This window comes from Varroa jacobsoni, unplaced genomic scaffold (assembly GCF_002532875.2).
Source record: "Varroa jacobsoni isolate VJ856 unplaced genomic scaffold, vjacob_1.0 scaffold_1200, whole genome shotgun sequence".
NCBI classification, from domain to species: domain Eukaryota; kingdom Metazoa; phylum Arthropoda; class Arachnida; order Mesostigmata; family Varroidae; genus Varroa; species Varroa jacobsoni.
The window spans coordinates 142,400-163,564 of record NW_019214102.1 but is presented as its reverse complement, the minus strand read 5'-3'; the positions used below and the strand labels follow the sequence as shown (position 1 = coordinate 163,564).

The 21,165-nt window shown below is 39.3% G+C and overlaps 1 protein-coding gene across 4 annotated transcripts; it reads right to left on the bottom strand.

Moving 5' to 3' along the window:
* Nucleotides 1–2,752: 2,752 nt before the first annotated feature.
* LOC111267571 (uncharacterized) lies at nt 2,753–19,761 on the bottom strand. Of its 4 annotated transcripts, none has more exons than XM_022845861.2 (23): nt 19,558–19,761; nt 15,606–15,882; nt 15,234–15,341; nt 14,803–14,930; nt 14,265–14,403; nt 13,684–13,920; nt 13,331–13,413; nt 12,755–12,965; nt 11,665–11,901; nt 11,346–11,410; nt 10,593–10,869; nt 9,619–9,738; nt 8,651–8,755; nt 7,873–8,000; nt 7,336–7,474; nt 6,579–6,670; nt 6,199–6,346; nt 5,768–5,874; nt 5,182–5,299; nt 4,877–4,981; nt 3,952–4,007; nt 3,529–3,607; nt 2,753–3,249 (listed from the first exon to the last, which is right to left on the bottom strand). In XM_022845861.2, exons 2-23 carry the CDS (start codon nt 15,843–15,845, stop codon nt 3,043–3,045), a joined length of 3,129 nt encoding a protein of 1,042 aa, XP_022701596.1. In that variant the 5' UTR covers nt 15,846–15,882; nt 19,558–19,761; the 3' UTR covers nt 2,753–3,042. The 4 variants fall into 4 exon arrangements, with proteins under 4 accessions (XP_022701596.1, XP_022701599.1, XP_086827490.1 ...); XM_022845864.2 differs by having other exon boundaries at nt 7,873–7,925; nt 19,558–19,758; XM_086971364.1 differs by lacking the exon at nt 19,558–19,761 and adding an exon at nt 19,221–19,338.
* Nucleotides 19,762–21,165: the final 1,404 nt, after the last annotated feature.

Below are 21,165 nucleotides of genomic sequence, written 5' to 3'. Positions count from 1 at the left end.
AACGAAAGTTATCAGTTGCCGATTAGGTCGTCCAGACAAGCACCTTTTGCTTTTTCCGCATTTTGACTGTTCTGAGCCCTTGCGCTTTTGCGTCTTGCCGTCAGTTCATCATTATTCGCATTAGTTTACGTTAAAGTCCCTTGTATGTAGCGCGTTCGAGCGACACCTGAACAGGTTTACATTTATCGTTTGACCAATGGTTAAGAAAAATAGATCGAATCAAAGAAAAAATGATCAATTGGTGATTTAGGTCCCGGATTGAAGTTCTAATCACGATGAAGGCCGATCATGAACACGGATAAACATGATCATCAGGAGCGACATTTCTAGCAGATGCAAAAAAAATCTCGTAGATCAGGATTTAGATACATTACACTGTCTATAGATAATTTTATTGTGGAATGAAGCTTAGAAAGTGCAAAAACACTCAAGCTTAATGTAATGTAACGGATACTAGCTGATTAGTTCATCTGTTATCGTTAAAGTTGCAATGGAATTATATACAAAACAGTGGGCAGTTGGTCAGACAGATTCATCGGCGCTAAACTGTTACAAAGACGTAGTTAGCGCAACTTTTCCTTGTTAAATATGGACAAACAGCAATTAGATAAAAGTTCCGAAGGACCTATAACAGCAAATAAGTTAATTATGCGATAGCTGAAATCGTACGCGTACGCTGCAATGTTTAGACTGAACTTAGATAACTTTTCTCCGTTTTGTTTTCCTCTCAAATTCTTGAAGCTTCATTTGATCGACTTAATTCGAGCGTAAATATTTTCCTCACATTTAGTTTATGGGACAACAGAGTCATACATTTCTTTGAAGGACCTAATGTTACTTTTTGCAGTAAAGGCCCTTTACTATATTTGGAACCATGTCAGCCAATTTAAGAAGTAATTTGCAACAACGACGAAATTTGCCCAGAGTATGACGTCCTAAAATGTTGATGAAGCCCACCAATTATCCTTCTCCCAATAGTCTTAAATAGAAGGGAGGCACATGCGGAAACTTTATGGGATCGTTAACAGAACAAGCAGCGCAAGCATATTTAGTCTACGAGGACACCGAACAATATACACAAGACGTGCTCGAAGGCACAGTAAGAAAATTGCGGAAACTGTTTCCCGATGCTCCATATGAAGCGCCTGATATGAGTTTTTTAAGCCAAATAGCCCATTTGGTGTTGACGTTTCTGAAACGTCTCCAATACGAACTGCTCAATCTCAGAAAATTCATTCCCGGGACAGGAGGCGATTATAGGTTTGGATGCGTCCACTCGGAAGTTCCACCATTTCATTTAACGTCGGTGGCCGTGCTAATCATGACAGGGGCCTTTGCCGTCACTCCTACCCATTCCAGCTGCGTTGTTAGACTCTATTGATTGGCCGACGTTTGTCGATACAAAATGACTTATTGACGATTGTTTGGAAGTCGTTAAAATGGAACCGTAAAGAGAGCTGACCTGCAACGGAGATGTCTGCCTGACACGATACCGTCCCTTCGTTTTGCGTAGAGAGAATGTCAAAGGTATTTCGGAATGAAGAGACGGTTTGAATACCCGTAGTTCGATATTCGAATGCTAAAAGATATAATGATATACCTAAATATTGCGAGAAACCTCATTACACAACTGTTCAGTAATTCACGGTACGTTGAGGTTGCTATTGACGTAGATTGTATGTTATTATTAATACATAAGTTTTTATTCATCGCTAATCAAAGAGACGCCTTCCGCCAGGTGTAGACAGTGTTTCACAAACGGTGTGATACCGTGGAGTGGATAGACACGGCTGCCCGCTATAGCAAACATAGTTAACGCAACATAACATTTGGGCTAGACATAAACTAAGTGAGAAGCATCATGGGCATGGGCTAAAATGAAAATTTCAGACAAGGCATGTATGGCAAACATACGAAAACTCCAAAACTACAATTTCAGAAACTGTTTAATTCCACGTTCGGATCACTACAGAATTACTGTTTGTACATTTGAAACCGCTGAACTAACCTCTCTACATCTGCTAGGCAAGCTACCAATCATCGAAGCAATTTCGGGTATTACAGAATACACACATTATAAATCTGAGGCATATGTTGAAAAAATCTACACAGACGCAGCTGGTAGTCAGTGGTACAATCCGGTAATCAGACTATGGAAACTTAAACGCCCCCCACACCCTTATTCAGGTAATAGAGCCTCACACATGGTTACAGTGAGCTAGAAGTTAAAAATCAATCAAACCAGAATAATTTGATCATTTGTAACAGTGTTTCCGAGCGGTTGACTAAAATACTTACAAAACGTGCTGGATATATGTATAGTAGCGTTAGTAAAATCGAATCTCAAAGTGTGAACAGAACAAGAAAAATGTACGTGCCAAATGGCGGGTCATCGGCTCGACACAACGAGAAAAGTTCACTGAAAAACGGTTTTTTTTTTTGGGAGCGAAGCGTTAGTGCCGATTAGAATACGGTTTTGATCTGTGGCATGGCGAGAACTTGAAGTAATTATTTGGTTAGAGCTTTCCTAATTTCCAAGATGACCGTGTGATTCGGTATCCAGGAAATGTAAGCAATACTACGGGAACTAAATAGCTTCCTCCTTTGAAACTTTGACAAACATTTTGTATTTGTTTCTCTGTCACAAAGCAAATCTTACTTTAAAAGATTATTTTTTCAAAATTAACTCCAAACTACTGCAATTAGTACATATCGTGCACTGCCTCACGTGCCTAAGTGAAAAGTGCGGGAACAATGGAGAATCTAGTCGTCACCATATTTATTTCCATTTTATAATAGCTAATTTCATATTTGGCCTAGTTCAAAGGCATACATACATACATACATTTCAACGAAGACGCTACTGAAATATATGTGGAAAACTTCATAGCAGCTGAACCTTTCCTACATGTGACACGTTATCGCCGTCTCAATGAAACGTCCTTTACTTCCGATATTATTTTGATAAGGGAAAAACACGACATTATAGGAACATGTATAGTACTTGACCCAACTTCAACCATCTCAGCCATTTCGTGCCCCCTATCCATGGATTATATTTTGATTGTTGTGCCCATAGATGACGGAGGCTGACATTGATTTCGATAACGAGGAGGTGTGCGATCCTGACGACACAATTCGGCGAGATCGACGAAATTGCCTTTGAATCTGGGCGGGAGTCGCGAACTTGATTCGAACGCGTCGCGTCTCATTATCATAGCTGATGGGTATATTTTTACTTGACAGGAGCTGTAAAAGGTACAATAACAACAAGATAGAACATACCATCCGATAATCACGCAATATACGCAAAAGAAAATTATAGACGGATCTGCGTAGTTTTCGAATGTGTGGTTTCGTCACAGCGTTCGGTAATTTTACAGACATAAAAAGCAATGTTCATCAACTTTTTCAATATACATATGAATTGGAATTACACCAGACAACGGCTTGGCGTACGCCTTGACACACGTGCAGTGAATTCGCCATTGATACGAATAGTAGAAATGAAGGGAAACAGGGGCCAACCTGGAAGATTTTATAATTTATAGAAGGTTCCTTAGCTAAGAACGCTTCGAACCGGTCTTCATCAGCTGGTAGTTGGTATCTGCAATGTACAATTAGAGGACCAAACATTCTATTTCTATAGGTCTATTATTTTAGTGCATCCTGATCAATGTGGAAATACTGCGCACGTACGTAAATCTTCCGCAACAGCAATATCAGCATTGCTTCTAAAATTTGCCTTTGTTACCTTCTTCAATAGTATTAAGATCATTCTAATAAATGTATATTGTAACATCTGTAATATAAAATCTGTCAGCAGGTATTCCAGAGTCATCAGAGTTTTAATCCTGCGACGACTTACCTGTCAATAAGAAAAAAAAACTAGGCCGCTAATGAGTACATAGCTCAAAATGAACGATATGGACGACTGAATACTTAACGTACCTGTCCTGATTAATAGTAACAATGGCTTTGATGGGTTGGCCTCGCATTGTTGTCACCTTAATAGAAGAATCAAACAAAATGTGTAATACCTTTCAGAGCACCACACAATAATTTCTTAGAGGATATGCAATATAACGTTATTGTCTATGTACATATAAACGCAAGCGGAGAATGATCCTGCAAATTGCTTGGCTAGGGCAATGGATCCGAGAGCACTACCCCCTGAAAACGTCACCGTTGGCCCTAACAAATGCAAATGCCGGAAATGATCGAGTGTAGCTCGTAGTTTTTGTTCATTTGGAACAAGTAATGGGTAACCTAGGACAAGTCTCAATGTTCTTAACGAAGCACGTTCTTTACTTAGTACCATATAGCACATTTCGTATTCGGCGTTAATAGCTTACCTTATTACAGTTTATGGCCAAAAAAATACCTAACGTTTCTCGTCAGACAAAAGTGCTGCATTCTAGTGCTCCTGATCTGCAGACTCAATGATTTAACTTGTCAGCTGTTAAACTTTTGAGCTTTCATTTACGTATGTTTACGAGATTTTTAGGCTCTGAATCGATTCGGGCCTGACGCCCGAGCAATGTCGGCAGCCCTAATAGGCGCAGTTGCCTTATTCTAAAAATTGCGAATAAGATCAAAATAATGTGTCGAGCTTGTACCTCAATAAGCGATAGGATACGCTGGTCACCGGCCAAAAGGCGTGCATGGAAAACAGATTACGTTGCTGGATGAACGTTCTGAGCAGCAACACATGTACAATACCTTATACCTAATTTAGGGTCAAAGCACCGAAGTTGTTACTGGGCCTAAATAAGTTGCAACTGTTCGAATGTGTTCGATGGTCAATTTAGCTATATTGATAAACATACTTTAAATGTCAGGGCTTTTTTCCTTTTTTTTTTTTACAGAGTTTTACCTGTAGTGAAATTCTATAGCTTGTTGTTTGCTCTCTGGTGACTACGAGCCGGGACCCTCGCAATTCTATGGGCGCGCCGAATGATTTCAGTTCCTGTACAATTGTCTAAAGTAGAAACAGATCCATTAAGTGCGCAGCTCTCGCCTCACTTCAAAATCTTTCTAATTAACAAAATCTAAAGGCTCACTTATGTGTTACCTTGGCATTAGGTATCGGTCGATACAAACTGTAGCCTTTCTCAAAAACAGATTTTCGATCAGGAATACCAGCTACTTAGTCATTTATTGGCTCAATATATTGCTTACCACAAGTTGTTCGTGGTTAAGAATTCTCGTCAGGCTCTCCAGGTCCCGAGGGATTTCAAACGTTTTTTCCCCGATTCGAATTATGATTTTACCATTTTCTGTCGCAATTGTGTATTGCCTAAGGAGTTGAAAGGCGAAAGATCGCGGCAAAAGTATTATCTAATATATTAATTTATATGATTATACGTGAAACAGTGTCTCTCGAATTTAAGCGGTCACTAGAAATGATTGCGTATCTTCGATTCACGTACAGTATCTTTTACACAGTCATTTTCTTTAATTAGTTAAACGTGCACCACGTAATTTTCCGTTGGTAGCTAAGATCTCTAAGTATAGCCATATATATTTGTGGATTAAATATATCTGCTTTATTGCATCGAATTTACTTGCTTTTTTCATGTTTTTTAATCCCACACAACGTTCCGTTCTGTATTCTATGAATATGGAGTATTGTACAAAGATTATCGGTGCACGAACGCATAGCCATGCTTTTGGATATAGATAAAAAAAAAAAAAGAAAAAAAAAAAACTATATATTTATAACTTTTCTAACTGATATGCTGAAGACAGATAAATATATGCTTACACTGCGTGGTCGCTTTGTTCAGATGAAGGTTCATCGTCACTGAAAGTAAATGAGATCATACCGCTCTTTTGATCGAACTCCATTGGAATGCGATATTTCGCAAGGAGCTGGAACAGGTCAAATGCTTACGTCAGCACTCTAGATATTCTTTGGCTGCATTCTAGTATTAAATCTTGTTAATTGTATGTCTTTCATATATTGTTACTACTGTATTCGGTGTTGTTAAGGGAAGAAAAAAGGTAAAGATTGCTGCATTTGGAAAGAGGTTCGTAATAAGCAAAGGGGTCTAGAGTTAAAGTAGCATTTACATCACCCCTTTTTCCTTATGAAAATAATTCTAATAATACTTGTGGGCCTAGCTTGTTTCCCACCCTGTGTACCCAGGACAGTTTAGCTTAAAAGTTCCGAATGCTAAATGCGACCTGAAGTACCTTGAAGAGTTGGAAGGTGATCTCTGGTTTGGTTTTGATGACCTGTTGAAACTTATCGGCATCACGGGGCAATTCGAATCTTTGTCCAATCATGTTAATCACTATCGAAATCAGCCGGTCACCGCGCGTGTGAACCTCTACCTCGATTCTGAAGTATAGATTAAATTCGACGACATGTTCCCCTAAACAGAACAGCCCTTGCGGGGCTATTCGATTCCGGTTTAGCTATTCACTCGTCGCCAATCAGGTGCAATTCGTTAAAAATTAGACTCATTTTGATACTTTTTAGAGATTTTTACGAAATTTAACTTAAGGAACACGTGCGAGCTCGAAAGAAGATTGCGTAGATGCTAATAATAGAATGTTATTATCACGATTACCTGTAAGACGTTGACGTTTCCCTAGTGACAACCACTCGATTATTACTAATTTGTATTGGAACTCCCATTTGCTGCAACCGGGTTACAATCGTCTGAAAAAGAAATTTCATCCGTGCGGGTGAACGATGCGTTCACACGTCTGCAAAAGCCTCCAACTCTCATAGATGGACCCCAACTCTTTATTTGTAATTTATTTCGAAAAATTAGTATGAGAAACGCATGAGGCACTTACTACTACTATCTTTAAGACACTTTGAGGAAGAATAGCAAACTTTCTTTTTTTTCACTGACTAGGCAGCGTATTCAGATCGACAATGTAAAATTTACTATAGTTAAAAAAAAAAAAAATATATATATATATATATAAGTACAGTTAGCTTAAGTTTAGACAGATTTGCGCCTATTCCACACAGATACGCGTATTTTTCTCCAGCTGTTTTGAAAAACAAAAATGCCGTACGCACATCTTTCATGAAATTCGTCACGTACAACGACTTTTGGTTTCCAAAGGTGCATTTGTCAAGTAGGTGGCGATTAATTATTTAGTTACACGATAAATACACATTCTATACAAACTTTCAGCCTGGTCACGAATGCATAGCTAACGTATTACTATTTCTTTGTTTTTTTATTTAGGATTTTATATTGCTTCGTAGTTCACACAAATTTGACAGTCACCCAAAGGGGAATACAGTTGTTATTAATGGCAATTATAAGTTAGATTTTTTTCTCGGGTAAACCGTTTACTTGTACGTACCATGAGCATAGCAGGATTCACAAGTGTCTGCAATTTTGGCAGGTCATCGGGCACTTGCAGGACCTGTCCTTGTACCCGAATAAGAAGCCGACCATCCAGCGTCGTAAGCAACTCGTATGAGGGTATGCGTTCAAATATACTGAATTGTCAGGACGAAACTGAATTGTTAATTAGCGAAATAACAGTTATGAAACATAATCGCTTTCGGGTTTTTTCTAAGCAAAAACTTGCAAGAAATTGTTATTGACAACGACCCTGATGCAATTAAAATGTCTAAGATGCGTATATACAAATAAAATGGATTTTCATGCATATATATAAAAAAAAATAATCCGTTTATAAACGTGTGTTTGATTTGACGCCGTGACACAAGTGCTAATTTGATTTAGGCAAAAAATAAGTAGACCAAAAATTGATCATTATAGAACACGCCTATAATTATGACGACCGTAGTAACTTTTTAGTATTCTTGTTATTAAATAAAGTCTAAATTGGTATGACTGGGAAAATATTGAATAAATACAGAGTGTCACTCACCTGGCGACTTCGCGTGAAGGGACGGTCAATGCGTAGTGCGTACGGGCGAGCTCCTGCGTGAGAAGAACGTGGTCAGTGAGATAATTGTTCCAAAGCAAGGGCGTACCGACCACAGATCTAGGATAGCCCTGCAACGCCAGACAACCGTCATTATATACAGTCAAGTCACTACAACAGACTGACGCGCACGGTTACCGTTGTTATCACAGCTATCCACGTCCGAACGCGTGAACACGTCGCTTTATTATAAGAGACGGCGGAACTTGTACACTTATTGGCAAGACGGGGGTGTTTGCCAAATCAATCATCATCAGATATGCCAATAGTCGAAACAGGAAAACGAACACAGTGGCCTAACGTGAACGATAATCATTCAGTAAATAGCGGTATCTGAGTATGATGTAGATATGAATGCCACCATAGCATCAACTAAACTCTAATGAATGCTACTGAGTTTGGATCGGACCCTTGAATTTTCAACCACAAAAGGCGCCTTGATCAATACTTAATAACAAGAAATAATAACACTTACTTGTCACGTCAGCCTGCGGCAAAGTTATAATAATAATATAAAACACACGCTATATATATATATATATATATATATAATCGTATTGATGTAGCGGTAGTGCGGAATAGATTCAGGCAGGCAATCATTGAGCCACAGTGATCAAGCAGGTTACCCCCTGTGGTGTGCTGATCGTTGGTAAAAACACATCTTTTACTCGAGGAAAGAATAAATTATTAAGTATGAAAGCTCGTAACTCATGCAACGTACTAAAACGATGGTGTAGATGTATTCAGGATGTTGTTCCCATAAGAGGCGCAAACGATCTGCTTCTTGAGGCAATGTATACGTCGACTGATCGACGTGAACTAATACCTACGAACGAACGGATAAAAAAAAAACACAGAAATAAAGTATTAGTCGAAAAACAGCTAGAGGACATCTTACACTCATTTGGTTCAGTATTACCTGATTATTGTTGTACGACATACGGAAAGATACATGGATTATGTGTATCGTGTGTCATACTTGCAAATCACGCTGACAGGTATAACACACAGTCTACATGTTATATGTCGCAGTATATGCCTAGCACATACACATAGCTGAACTAACGATGCCAAGTAAATAGCTAACTTATTTAACAATAATAAGGAAATTAATAAATAAGAAGAATTACCTAGAATAACTGGATTATTTTCAAACAACTTCGTGCAGCCGCTGGCCTGCTTGGAGTAAAACCTTCTAGGGCCTACACTGTAAACGAAAACTTTTACGATAGTATGAACTAGGCATTTTCTTCTATCTAAATTTTTCAACCCATGGTACACCCTTAGCCTTATATTTCACCTATAGTGAATCACCCCGGATATGAACCGAAAGGTAATACTACAAATTGCTTCTACTACAAAGGGCAGGTCACATTGCGGATACGGAGTATTATATCCCACATTTGTTTTCATAGATTGTCGGTTACTCGTCAATGGGTCTCGATGAATCTAGGCTTCTCTGCAACAGTACAAAACAATATGGTAATAGTATGGGGCCATAGAAGTCATCTATCAACGTTAAACCAGTGATGTTTACCACAGTAACACACTCAACGCATTAGTCACCCAGACCACAGCACCATAGGCCATCTTAACTAAGCGTAATGGGTATGATACGAATATCCTCAGTGATAACAAGCAATAAGGACGATTGGAAAACAGAGTTCAACTTGCCAACTGCAATATTACCTGGTCACCGGGAAGTTGTTGCACGTTGATCGAGCCTATCGAAGGTTTTCTAACGATAATTATTTGGCCTGATTGCATCTGGACTGGAACACCCAAAAGAGAGAGGCTGGATACTAATAGCTGTAAAATGAATTTAATCATTACTTAGTAATTGACAAACAAAATTATTCTGCATGATCGGCATTTGTTAACATTGAAATAACATCATCGAATGACCGAAGCTGGTTTGATCAGCAGATTACGGCCTTAGCGTGCATTGTGACAAATAAATGGGTACGCTGCTCCCAGTTTGCTAAACCAGATAACTATGCGGTCCATACAACGGCGTATGATTATTACTAGGGTAAGCTTTCGTCAGTCAACTGATAACAGTATCCGTTTTTGTTTTCTTCTTCAAACTAAGATCTCTCCATGTCAGTAAGTCAATAGGGAAATTGTTATCTCCAACATGTCCATTTCTATCCTAGAAAAGAAATCCGGAGATTTGATACATCGCAAGCATTTCTAGGCTATATGCCTACTTTATCTGTTGTCTCCTGTTTATGTAAATGTGTTATCCTGCTGTGCTTGTAAAGGGGAAAGTCCCAATAACTGGAAGCAAGGAAATGATGGGTTCGAAACGATTTCTGCTCGTAACTACCTAGAATAACGTTATTCACTGTTATTTTTATCACGTAATACATTACTCCAATTAGGCCGCGCTACGCTGCTAACCTTGAGCATCAGTGTTGCTTAGCAGGTTACATGAGTCAATTTGATGAGGTATCGCTAAATACATCTTCGCCAATTATAGGCAGCTAGGCCGAATCGAATAACATTGACTTTGGATTCCACAAACTAAATTACAAAACATTGGACAGCTCGTCCTATTTCAGTTTCATTGGATGTACGTAGATGTTGTTCCTATAGAGCCCTTAGCTTATCGAAATGTTCCCATATTCAATATTTAGCTGTTACCAAACGACTGCATCTACCTGAACCTGTTCGGCATCAAGCACCCTGTTCATTTTCGGCAGCTCGTCAGGCATAGTGAATCGTTGTCCTTCGAAAATGATCACAATACGTCCGTCCCTCGTGGACTGCAACGAAGGTTGTCCGTTAGGCATGGCGCTCTCATGCGATTCAGACAATTGGTTCTGGTCGTTATAGTTCGGAGCTTCTTCTGGACCTAGAACAGGATATTCTTCGGTAGCATCATTCCTCCTTTCCAACAAAGAAGTAGCGTATGGGCCATTCGTTGTCGACGCAACGCTGCTCAGACGAATGCAAAATCGCTCATCAATTAACCCTGTACGGAGGAGCTGCATCTACGAACAACAGCTGTAGAATCCAACCTGATAGCTAAGCAGACCGCTAACTAGACATGGTACTAGTGAATAAAAATCATTATAAATTACCAAAATAAGGTGAAATAAGTATAGAAGGTATATCGTGAAACATGACAAATTAATATTTCATTATACATTATCAAGTACATTGTCTGCGTTAATTTCACGATGGTCAGAGCTAAGTGTTTTTTTCGATTATTCAATAAAAATTATCAATACGACAGTCTAGCTAAGATTAGGAATCCGTCACCGACCCATTTTAGGGTTTAGAAAGTAAGTTATAGTTAGATGACATCATTAATGACGGTCACACTATCCGTAGTCGGTGAGCAGATTCTCAATAGTGATATATAACTTCTACTACGATAAGAAATGTTAAACAGCCATAAAACTTATTACCTTTGTTGAGGCAATGTAATTTCAAGGGTTGCCAGATCTATTTCTATTCCATTTTCTCGGAAGGTCTGGAAATTCATTTCGTTAGTGTTATGCAATGAAATGATTTACCAGTTATCATTATTTAGGTTGAATCCCGATTAGGTTTCCATGCTCGCTTTTGTAACTGTAACTTGAAGCCGAGGTCTACTAATCAATATGGCCACAAAAGAGCACTGTACACGGGAAACTATAAATGTGCTTACGCACACGTTATCTGAGCTGGGTTAACTTGCATGATATTTGGTAAGTTAACAACTGTACTACGCAATCAAAGATTTACCTCCAGCAGGTGATAGATGACATGCTGATCTTCCTGGATATATTTCCGAAGAACATCTCTTTCAGCGGGCAAAGCGATCTTCCGTTGATTGATTATAACGGTGACAGCTGTATCGGCTGTTGTCGTCCTGTCGATTTGCACACGTGGGCCCTTATCAATGATATCCGAATCAAAAATTATCTGATGATCCTCAAACTTCACAGGAAAGCCTTCATTTTGTGCGGTGACGAATAACACCTGTGAATTTCCGGCAAAACTTTAAGGTATTGCCTTGTCCCGTAATAGAGGTGAAGGAAGCTTTAATCAGGGAGAATAATTTGATCTGTAACTCTACGAGGCCCTGCGGCAAAAGTTCAGTATTACCATTTCTGTGGATTAAGCTTGAAAATGATCAAGTATGTAGCTGATTATTTTAAATAGTATAGTTTAGCTTGTGCCGACACAAAGTAGTAGTTTCAAGTTGCCTGTTGTATTATTAAATTCTCTAAATATTAGGCGTATAAATAAATTAGATGTTTTTCTAGCTATTATTCAGCTTTATTTTCTAGATTTGTGTGAAGCCTCAAGCATCGCAGTAATGGTCCTGCAGTCATTTGTCGTTTATCATTCGGTTTACGGATTTCCCTCTCTATCTAAGTTCATCACGTTGAAGGATGCCGGGAAGTACTTCGAGGTCGTTTATATGCAGAATCCGCGATCAATATAGCATAGATAGTAATCGTTGGTAGATTCCTTTAGCAAGCCACCTTGTCGATGTTTGCAAGACAGACTCAATTAACACCTAGAACCGAACTGATATGTCCTGTTGCTTGGATAGCATTCCATTACATTTGAAAAATGAAAATAGCATGCAATGAGAAGCTTTAGTGATCCTCAGTAGTGCTGTATATGGGCGTCAGTGCTGTCAGGACAGCGAATCGCAGGAAGGCACAGAACGATTCGCGAAGTGCAAAACACTCACTGAAAGTTACTTGGTGATGATAAAATAGTGCTAAAGACTTCTCCGCGTATCCGCAAACGACGTAGATAGGCAATAGGCATACGATGCGTACGTCGTGTCGACACTGAGTTCAATGTGGAATCGACTTGCCTGCAGTTGCTGCTCGGTGAGAGCCTGAGACATCCGCGGCAGATCCTCAGGGAAGCGGAAACATTGGCCTTCGGCTGTTATCTGTATGGAGCCATCCACGACCTCTATTGGCATTTGAGTGTAGTTGAGTGGCGTTATAGAGCTTATAGAACTCTCATGACTCGTGGAAATCGTGTGCTCGGTCGACGTACCTAAAGCTTCTTCTTTTATTCTGGACAGTGTAATAAAAAAAAAAAGAAGAAGAAGCTGTAGTATTTAATAATAATAATAATAATAATACCTAGATGTTACGAAGATAAGAGTAGTAATAGCACGCGGATAACTGAATTTGATAGATTTATATCGTAATATAAATAATTAATAAGACCTGTGAATTATATTATATTTTAATTTACTCACGTTTTGTTCATCAGCTCTGTTACAGCTTAATGGGTTAGTCGGCATTAACTACTCCCGTAGAACGAGACGAACGCGATAGAACAATGGGTTTTCTAAAGCATTCATAGACAAATGTTAAGTCCCTATTTTTTCAATGCTAAGCCGACATTCTATTTTGTGTGCTTGGTAAGTACTCACTCAGTCGGCCGGGTCTCATGGACTATCCGCTTAGTCGACGCCAGTTTGTTTATATCCAGTTGACCATTTAGAGCTTTAAGTTTCTGAAAAATATAAACACAATTAATTTCACTTCAAGCGCTATTAGATTTATCTAGCTTTCGATAGATGGGGTCTGGGGGGTAATCTTCGACCAAAAGGTACCAACGACATTCGCGAAGAGGCAAGAACGTTTATACAGTGACAGATCACATTAGCTGGCCAACCAAGCGAATGAAATGTAACATACGTCAAAGACAAATAATCCGAGATGCTTTTTATCTATATATTGATAGAATATATTGATACATTCGATAGAACAACTGCTATCGTACCTCCAATACGTTGAACGTCATCGAAGGCTGTTCCGCTAAGTACTTAATGAGAAGTTGGTTTTCGGCCGGTAAGTTAAACGAATTGCCATTGATAGTGACAACTTGAGTGCCGGTAGAAGTCGTCATAGTTGAAACAGACGCGTCAGCATTGGTGATTTTCGTTGAGGTCCAGGAAATTCGGTTCGGTGCTGACTGAGTGACTGGGAAACCAAGAACTTTTAACTCTACGAATAGATGCTGCAAGCATGTATTCACGCAATAAAAAAATGGAAAAAAGAAGCAAATTAACTTTCACGAAGTGGTTATTTGCGCTAATCTTCCGGAGCAAGAACCAACAGAAACCTGCATGATAACTTAGTAATCGTGTTCAATGTTATGCTATCTAGCTTCGAGTGTTCCTCTCTTTGTTAGAAGTAAAAATGCATTTGTCACCCAGAATCATATGGCCTAGGATGCATTCGAGACGCCTTAAACGTTTCGGCGCAAATCAACCCTTCGAGCAGTTCTTCGAATAAAAATTCCTTGTTCATTTAGCGGTTCTTTTAGAACATTTGTCGTATTAAGTATTATACGGTATTTACCTTGAGCTCTGTCGTGTCATTCAATTGAATGCGCTCGATTTCTTCAGGGATTTTGTAAACGCAGCCATGTATCGTTACAATCATCTGACCTTGAGAGTTGACTACAATAGGGTATTCCAACTGCCCGTGGATTAGCTTGCTGAACACCAATGAAAACATATTATATTTATATTTACTATATTCATACGACAACCTCCGCATTTTTTATAGTGAATATAAGTTCATTTGATAATTTATTATATGAGTATAAAAAAGATTATAGTGGAAGTACTGTGCGATTCGTTAAGGTCCTTTCTTCATTTTCTACGGTAGCCTCGCAGAGAGTCCATGATGACCATTAGCTCGAAGGTAAACGCGACGTTATCAGTTTGCCCTTTTTGAAAAAAAATTATTTTTAGCTACGCGTTTCTTTAAGCCGGAAGCTAAAGGTCCAGCACAACTTTTAGACGACTGACAGGGCTCTTTAATTTCTACCATAATGAAATTCGTTTCGGTTCTTCCGCGTAGATCTTTTAAGGGCAGTTTTGTGTTGACACACCTTGAGATCTCTTCAGTTTCCTCAATGTGAGTGACATCCATCTTCGGAGCCTCTACACGAGTCTTCATCACTCTTGGAGTGTTTGTCTCTTGCACGCGCCTCGTTCTCGTTGCAGCGTCATGTGCTGCCTGAAAAACAACGGCTGGCGGTACAGTTTATCATACCACTCAGAGCTAATAGGATATCCATACGACCTATCATATTTGGTATGGGTGTCAGAAGTGAAACGCAACTTTGTACTGCGAACGGCTATTCCACCTCAAGAAAGGACAGCATCAGCACAAGCGTCTATATGAAATATATTATTAGATACAACTAGGTTTTCGCTAGAGGTTTGAAGCGTGAATTTTGCCCCATTTCGTTCTCGGACCACCTCACATACCACAGGATTAGTAGACATATACCAACAAATGATTGGCAGCGAAACTCACGTGCTCTATGGTAACATTCAAGCTCTCAAGAAATTGTTTCGTTTGCGTTTGGTCATGGAGAAACGCCTTGATCTCATCCGGAATCAGGTTTTCATAAGTATGAATATCCTGCAACATATATAGCCAATCAGAAAGGTCTCTGTCAAATAGCGCGGTGAAAATCTAGCTAAAACAATTAACGCGTGTAGCCATCTCTAACTAAAAGCGCAATGAATACGTAACAGTAAGCATTAGGTAATGCAGGATCGCTCTGTATATAAACGCCTGCCTGCATCTCTTCCCCTTGTCTCCGGTGCTGCCAACGAAAAACAACAAGCCTTCAAAAAAGATCCAAGTTGATTAACCCGTGTCCTAAAAATTAGCAGAACTTACGGTGTCATCGAGCTTCTGGCTACTCATAGTAACGATGAGGTTGACAAATTTTTTATTCTGCAAGATGTCTTCAATGCATTCGAATGTGCATACGTTGTTTGCAGTCGTGTCATCAATCGATCCGAAGGGGTCTTCTCCGGGCCGATCAGACGATATCGTGGGTAGAAGGCATGCCAAAAGCAAAACAAGCGGACCCAGTCCTCGCCCTTTAGGCCACTCAACGAAATTTTCCGGCAGCATTTTGTATGGCGTTTGGGATTTTGGAAACCTGTTCACACTAAGCAGTAATTATGCAAAGAGCGTTATAACAAATTTGCGAAAAAAAAATAGCACGTTCCTGTTGCAATCAGAAACGTCTCAACTTATCTCAGCCAACATGTCTCAGCTACACGTTATTAGATGCTTCCTGAGATGAGACACGTTTGTTCGGCCAGGCTCAATTTTTGTTTCACCACGCAGCTTCTAGAGCCCATCTCAAGACTTTACTGTACGGTGGCTGATCGCCAGTCATTTTGGATGAACTAACAGCATAAAATCGCCTTGAGAAATAACTAGCGAGCGCCCTAGCGAACCATACTAACAAACGTCGTGCACTCTATATAACAGCTGTAAAAGATATACCTGCCGCGTAATGTCGTCAACTCCGGTTTCGCTTCTCTTGCTTTCTAGTTTCTATATTATAGTGGCATTCGATCACGCGCTAATCACCAACGAGTCATATGGGGTACACTTGAAAAGCCAGATATTATGTCGTTATTGGGAACTAACTGATCGTACATATTGCTCGATTCGAAGCAATGGCTGAGAACTTCAACCGGTACTGATACCTGTGCAAAGCAGTTACGTACGAGTCATGTTTAGAAGTGAGAAATAATGACAAATGCTGGACTATTTATGGACGACCCGCCATCGTTAATCAGCGTAATAATCCTAATAAACACGTTAGATTGCGTTACAGTATTTCGCCGATATCGAGTACCTAATGGACTGTAACTTCTAAATAAGGTGTTGGAAGTACAATACGGTATTATTTGTCATGAACAAAGGTTAGGTTTTCAAGATATTTGCATTTCGGCTTCTGGAGAACTTACTGTTTAAAATGTCAGTACTAACTCTAAGTTCGTATCGAAATGAGATGTACGATCCCACACGATCATATTAGATCCTCAACATTGTGCTCCGCAAGAACCGTTCACAAATTATAGCAAAAAAACTTGATAAAGAATTTCCGTTTATCGAAAAATACGTGTATAGTATACTCCAGGCAAAATCATTCTAGATACAGTAATATTTTGGTCCTTTAGACACGTTCTATAACAGGGAGTCCCTGCCTAAATAACAGCAAAACACAAAATGTCGCAAGGAAGCCAAATTTATGCCCGTACAATAGCTACTCTTTGCGAGAAGGGAACGAAAAAGCAGCTTAAATAGTCCAGGTATGAAATATTCGGAAAGCTACACGAGGTAACAAAGTAAATAATGCCCATGTGTCGCATTTCTTCTGCCGTTGGAGGCAAAGGATGTTCCGTGTAAGCGCTACTTGCACATATTTGATCATTATGAATAAGTGCCTATTGCGACCTTGCCTTTCCTTTTTCGAGCCTACTTTGTTCCCACCCTAATAAAAATGATCATAATAACGTCTCGTCAACAGCGTAGCCGACAGAAATTATGGAGCCGTTTTGCGTACGTCACTGATGTTCGTCAGTGAGTATGGAAACAACCGGCCGATCACCAAATTCTCGTGTACTAATCAACGGTAACGCAATTGTGATCATTGTACAATGTTATATACTCCCAATCTGCTTAAAGATGCGTTACTGATCGATATTGTTTCACACTGAACAAGCTTTCTAGATCACATCTTAAATTTCGTAGAGCGTCAAATCTTAGGTTGGAAAGAACCACGGAACAGAAAATTAGCTGCGGTACTTCCTCGGAAACATAGACTAATACGGCAAATGATTATGCGTTTACGTTCACCTGTACCGTTAATTAGATTCGTGGCTTTGATGTTTACCAGACCTACTGTCTACGCTTGTTGCCATTCTGAACAGGCACGTAAGTCCCGTCCTGTGTTTTCTCTATACTGGAAAGAAACTGTTCATCTGTTCCACCGGAGCAGTTAGGATTACGTCGACTTTTACCATCTTTCTAATCGAGTAATAGCCGCTGTCATTTATCGTTTGGTTTCTCTAATTTACACTTACTTATGGTCAAACCTTTCCTTTGCCTCATTCTATTCGCATCACAAGCGTTTAACCTTAATTGTAACTACAGATAGGCTTTATATCCTTAGCCGACTTGAAAAAGTTGTCTGAATATCTTAGTGAGCACCCTATCGCTAGGATTATTACTTAAAGTGGTTCACTAAATTGAATGATGGGGCTTTCTACCTGACAAATGTACCGTATCGCACTCGTAGAGTTTGGCGTACAATGCCTCGACCCATTTTGCGAAACAAGGTAAATGCTCGATAAGTTTACAAGTTTCATTCCCCGTTTACGGGACAAACTTTTTGAGATACGGTTGCAGCTTTTATATGACGGACAAATGTAGTCATCGCAAAATCATTCGAAATGGCAACGTCTCTTGTACTTGAAGTACAATCTCGGCAGAGACAGGATAACAGTAGCCTTGTGGATTGTAAATATGCTTTATGATAATACCGTATGATATTGGCAGACTAAAAATAACGCCATAAACAAGAACAACCATTATCTGCTTAATCCATAACGAGTGCATTATCGATCTTCTTCCTAACATTTTAAATCAGGTCAGCTTCCGTAAGACTAAAATCAATGACACTTCATCATTAGCTTACTAGACCTTTAGAGAGACAGGTACGCGATCACCACGCGATGTATATGACGGACCGATGATCGCTAGTCTAACGCCACGATTTCTTCACTGAACTTCACATTTTTAATACGTATGTATTTTATTTTACCGTATCGGGAACGCTGCTCATCCATTTCTGTCATGCAAACATATCTTCGCATTCTTTTTTTTACAAATGTTCCACAAAAGTAAATATTATTTTACTTCAAGTATTCGTCATTGATTTGACGTTGATTTTCGTCAAATGTCAGTTTGCTTCCGTAATATATATATGATCAATAATTGACTGATCAAAATCGAATGAATTTGTTTGACTAATATGGATCGACTGTTTAAGACGAGCCTTGGATAGGGTATCGTAAGATATTTCTTCTACAAGAAGTATGAGAAAGCCATGGGTTCCGCCATGCCATGCTACACCACTCATCTGAAAATGTTTCTAGCTCTATGTTCACTAGTTAATTGTTGATAAGACCGAAATACGTTATATGTGTCAACGTACGCGTAAACGCTGCTAATGAGATCCGAGCTCACGACTGTATTAAAAGCTAATTTTCATACGACGTTTTCAAATACTGACGCATAGAATCGTCAGTGATTTTACTGAAATCGCTAAGGTCTCGTTTTTACTTCTGCTTAAATTTTTTCTCAATTTTTTTAAATTTAAAAAATTCGCGCTAAAATTTTGGAACAATAGCTACCCATTACTACATGTTGTTGCTAAATAACTCGAGTCAACAAGCGCTAATTATCTGTTTCGTTTGTCGCACTTACCCCTTGAATGCGGTACAGTTTCCAGCAATAATCAATAGACGTGCTCAGCCTAATTTCTATTACTATTAATCGTTCTGGTCTTCACAAGCGGTGCTGTCTTGTATCTCCTACAAAAGAGCGGTATCAGTAAAATTGTGTCCTTTTTATCAAGATGGCCAAGATCTAATGTTCCCTTCGCCCGCAATCGTTCCAGAGAAGCTCGAGGTGAACGGAAGTATTCAGAGGGAAACCACTTTAGTTAGCCCTGGCAGGCTTCTACTCACTACACTGACCGGCTCTATCCAACTACTACACAAACTCTTTTCTGTAGATTTGATTGAACAAAAAGTTACTTTACCCTTTGCAACGGCATCCAGGCACAAGGGGTTCTGCCCGACAGATAGGCGGACCCCTATAAACTGGGTCGCCTCGAGCTTAGCATCAGGTCGGGAATCGATATGTGATCTTTCGAAATTGACGTGACCGACAATGAAATCGGCTACTGCTTTCCGCTGGCCTGATCTGGCCGACAGGCGTAAGGTCAATATATGTTCTTAATAATTAACCTCAGAGCATGGTAATTGCTTCGTGAACGCCACTCGACGCATGACGATCGTCATGAATCAGCAAGTGATGCAGCCTTTTTTACCGGTGTAGACCATTATAAGCTTCTGTGTGTGTGTGTGTGTGTGCGCTATTGTTGCAGTTTGCCCCTCTGAGTCATATTTCGTACGTCTGATTCCATCAGCCATCAAGAAATAGGTTGTGCTACGCATCTAGTAGGAAAAAACGAGTGCAACTGTTTTTTTTTTGCCTACAGGCAAAAGGGGTAGCGGATCAATTCAAGCTGGTGACATGCAGATCAGATGCATTTAGCATACATAGTCAAAACGTCAGTAGATGCTGTTGTTCATATTCATTAAACCTACTTAGATTGCATCAGTTGACGCGCCCGTAGGCCTAATTCGTTTTCCTATCAGAAAAGGAGGCAGGCCATAGACCCTACTGTTTGTTTCTTATTGTACACTTGGCACCGAATGATGGATGTTTCTCACGAAAAAGGTGGCGGAATATGCAAGGCAAGCAAACGAGATTACCATATATTTGCATACGTTGATACGCTACCATCGGCTCGCTTTCGGTAAGCCGACAATTATACAGTAACTAACATTAATTCATATCATGCAGCAGCAAATACCGAACCGTGATGAAAGATCGTATCACTTAACTGAAGAGCAGATCTGACCTGAAGGCATTATTTTCATTCTATTGATATTAGATGATAGATCTTACACAAATCAGCAAACGGTTTGAAAACGGACACACAAAATAACAGTTTTAATGGCAAACCTTACATATGGGCTTTTGAGATGAACATACTGTATTTATAGTGTGCACTATTGTTCTTATGACAGTACAGTGGCCTATTGAATTTAAGGACATTAGTGAGATGGCCTAGATTCAAAGTTATCACGAAACAAAATGTCTCAGACTAGAAATAATCGGTTGTCTAAAGATATGACTAGCGGCTTAAGTACCGGATGTAGAAGCTCGAAACATTTGAATTAAATACATAACCCAAACGCGTTTATTAGTCATCTCAACTGTAAATGCGTTATAATAAAAAAGAAACGACGGATAGATGGGCAATGTTATGGGAAAAGTTTCAATTATAACAACGCGGTTCATAACGTAATGCTCTTCAATGCTTATACCTCGACTTCTACACCGAACCAATTTCTAGGATATTAAATATATATTATATATTATTATATATTAAATAACTATAATAAATAAAACACATCAAAATATAATTCTCGAACGTGTTATGAGAGCTTTTACGCTATCGTAACTGTCATATCTAACGTTTTCATGTATCATAAACATGGTCGATTTCGGATGTTTTCACTTTACGAATTGAGGTTTGAAGTCGACTGACTGTTAGATATCTGCTGAGAAAAAAAAA

Bases quoted from the DNA above. Each gene is read 5' to 3' on its own strand.
- LOC111267571 (XM_022845861.2), bottom strand. From the start codon at position 15,845: ATGCTGCCGGAAAATTTCGTTGAGTGGCCTAAAGGGCGAGGACTGGGT. The intron at 14,404-14,802 runs GTGTGTCAACAC...ATTGGTGTTCAG, and splicing joins GAAACTGAAGAGATCTCAAG to CAAGCTAATCCACGGGCAGT. The intron at 11,411-11,664 runs GTAAATCTTTGA...ATGAATTTCCAG, and splicing joins TCATCTATCACCTGCTGGAG to ACCTTCCGAGAAAATGGAAT.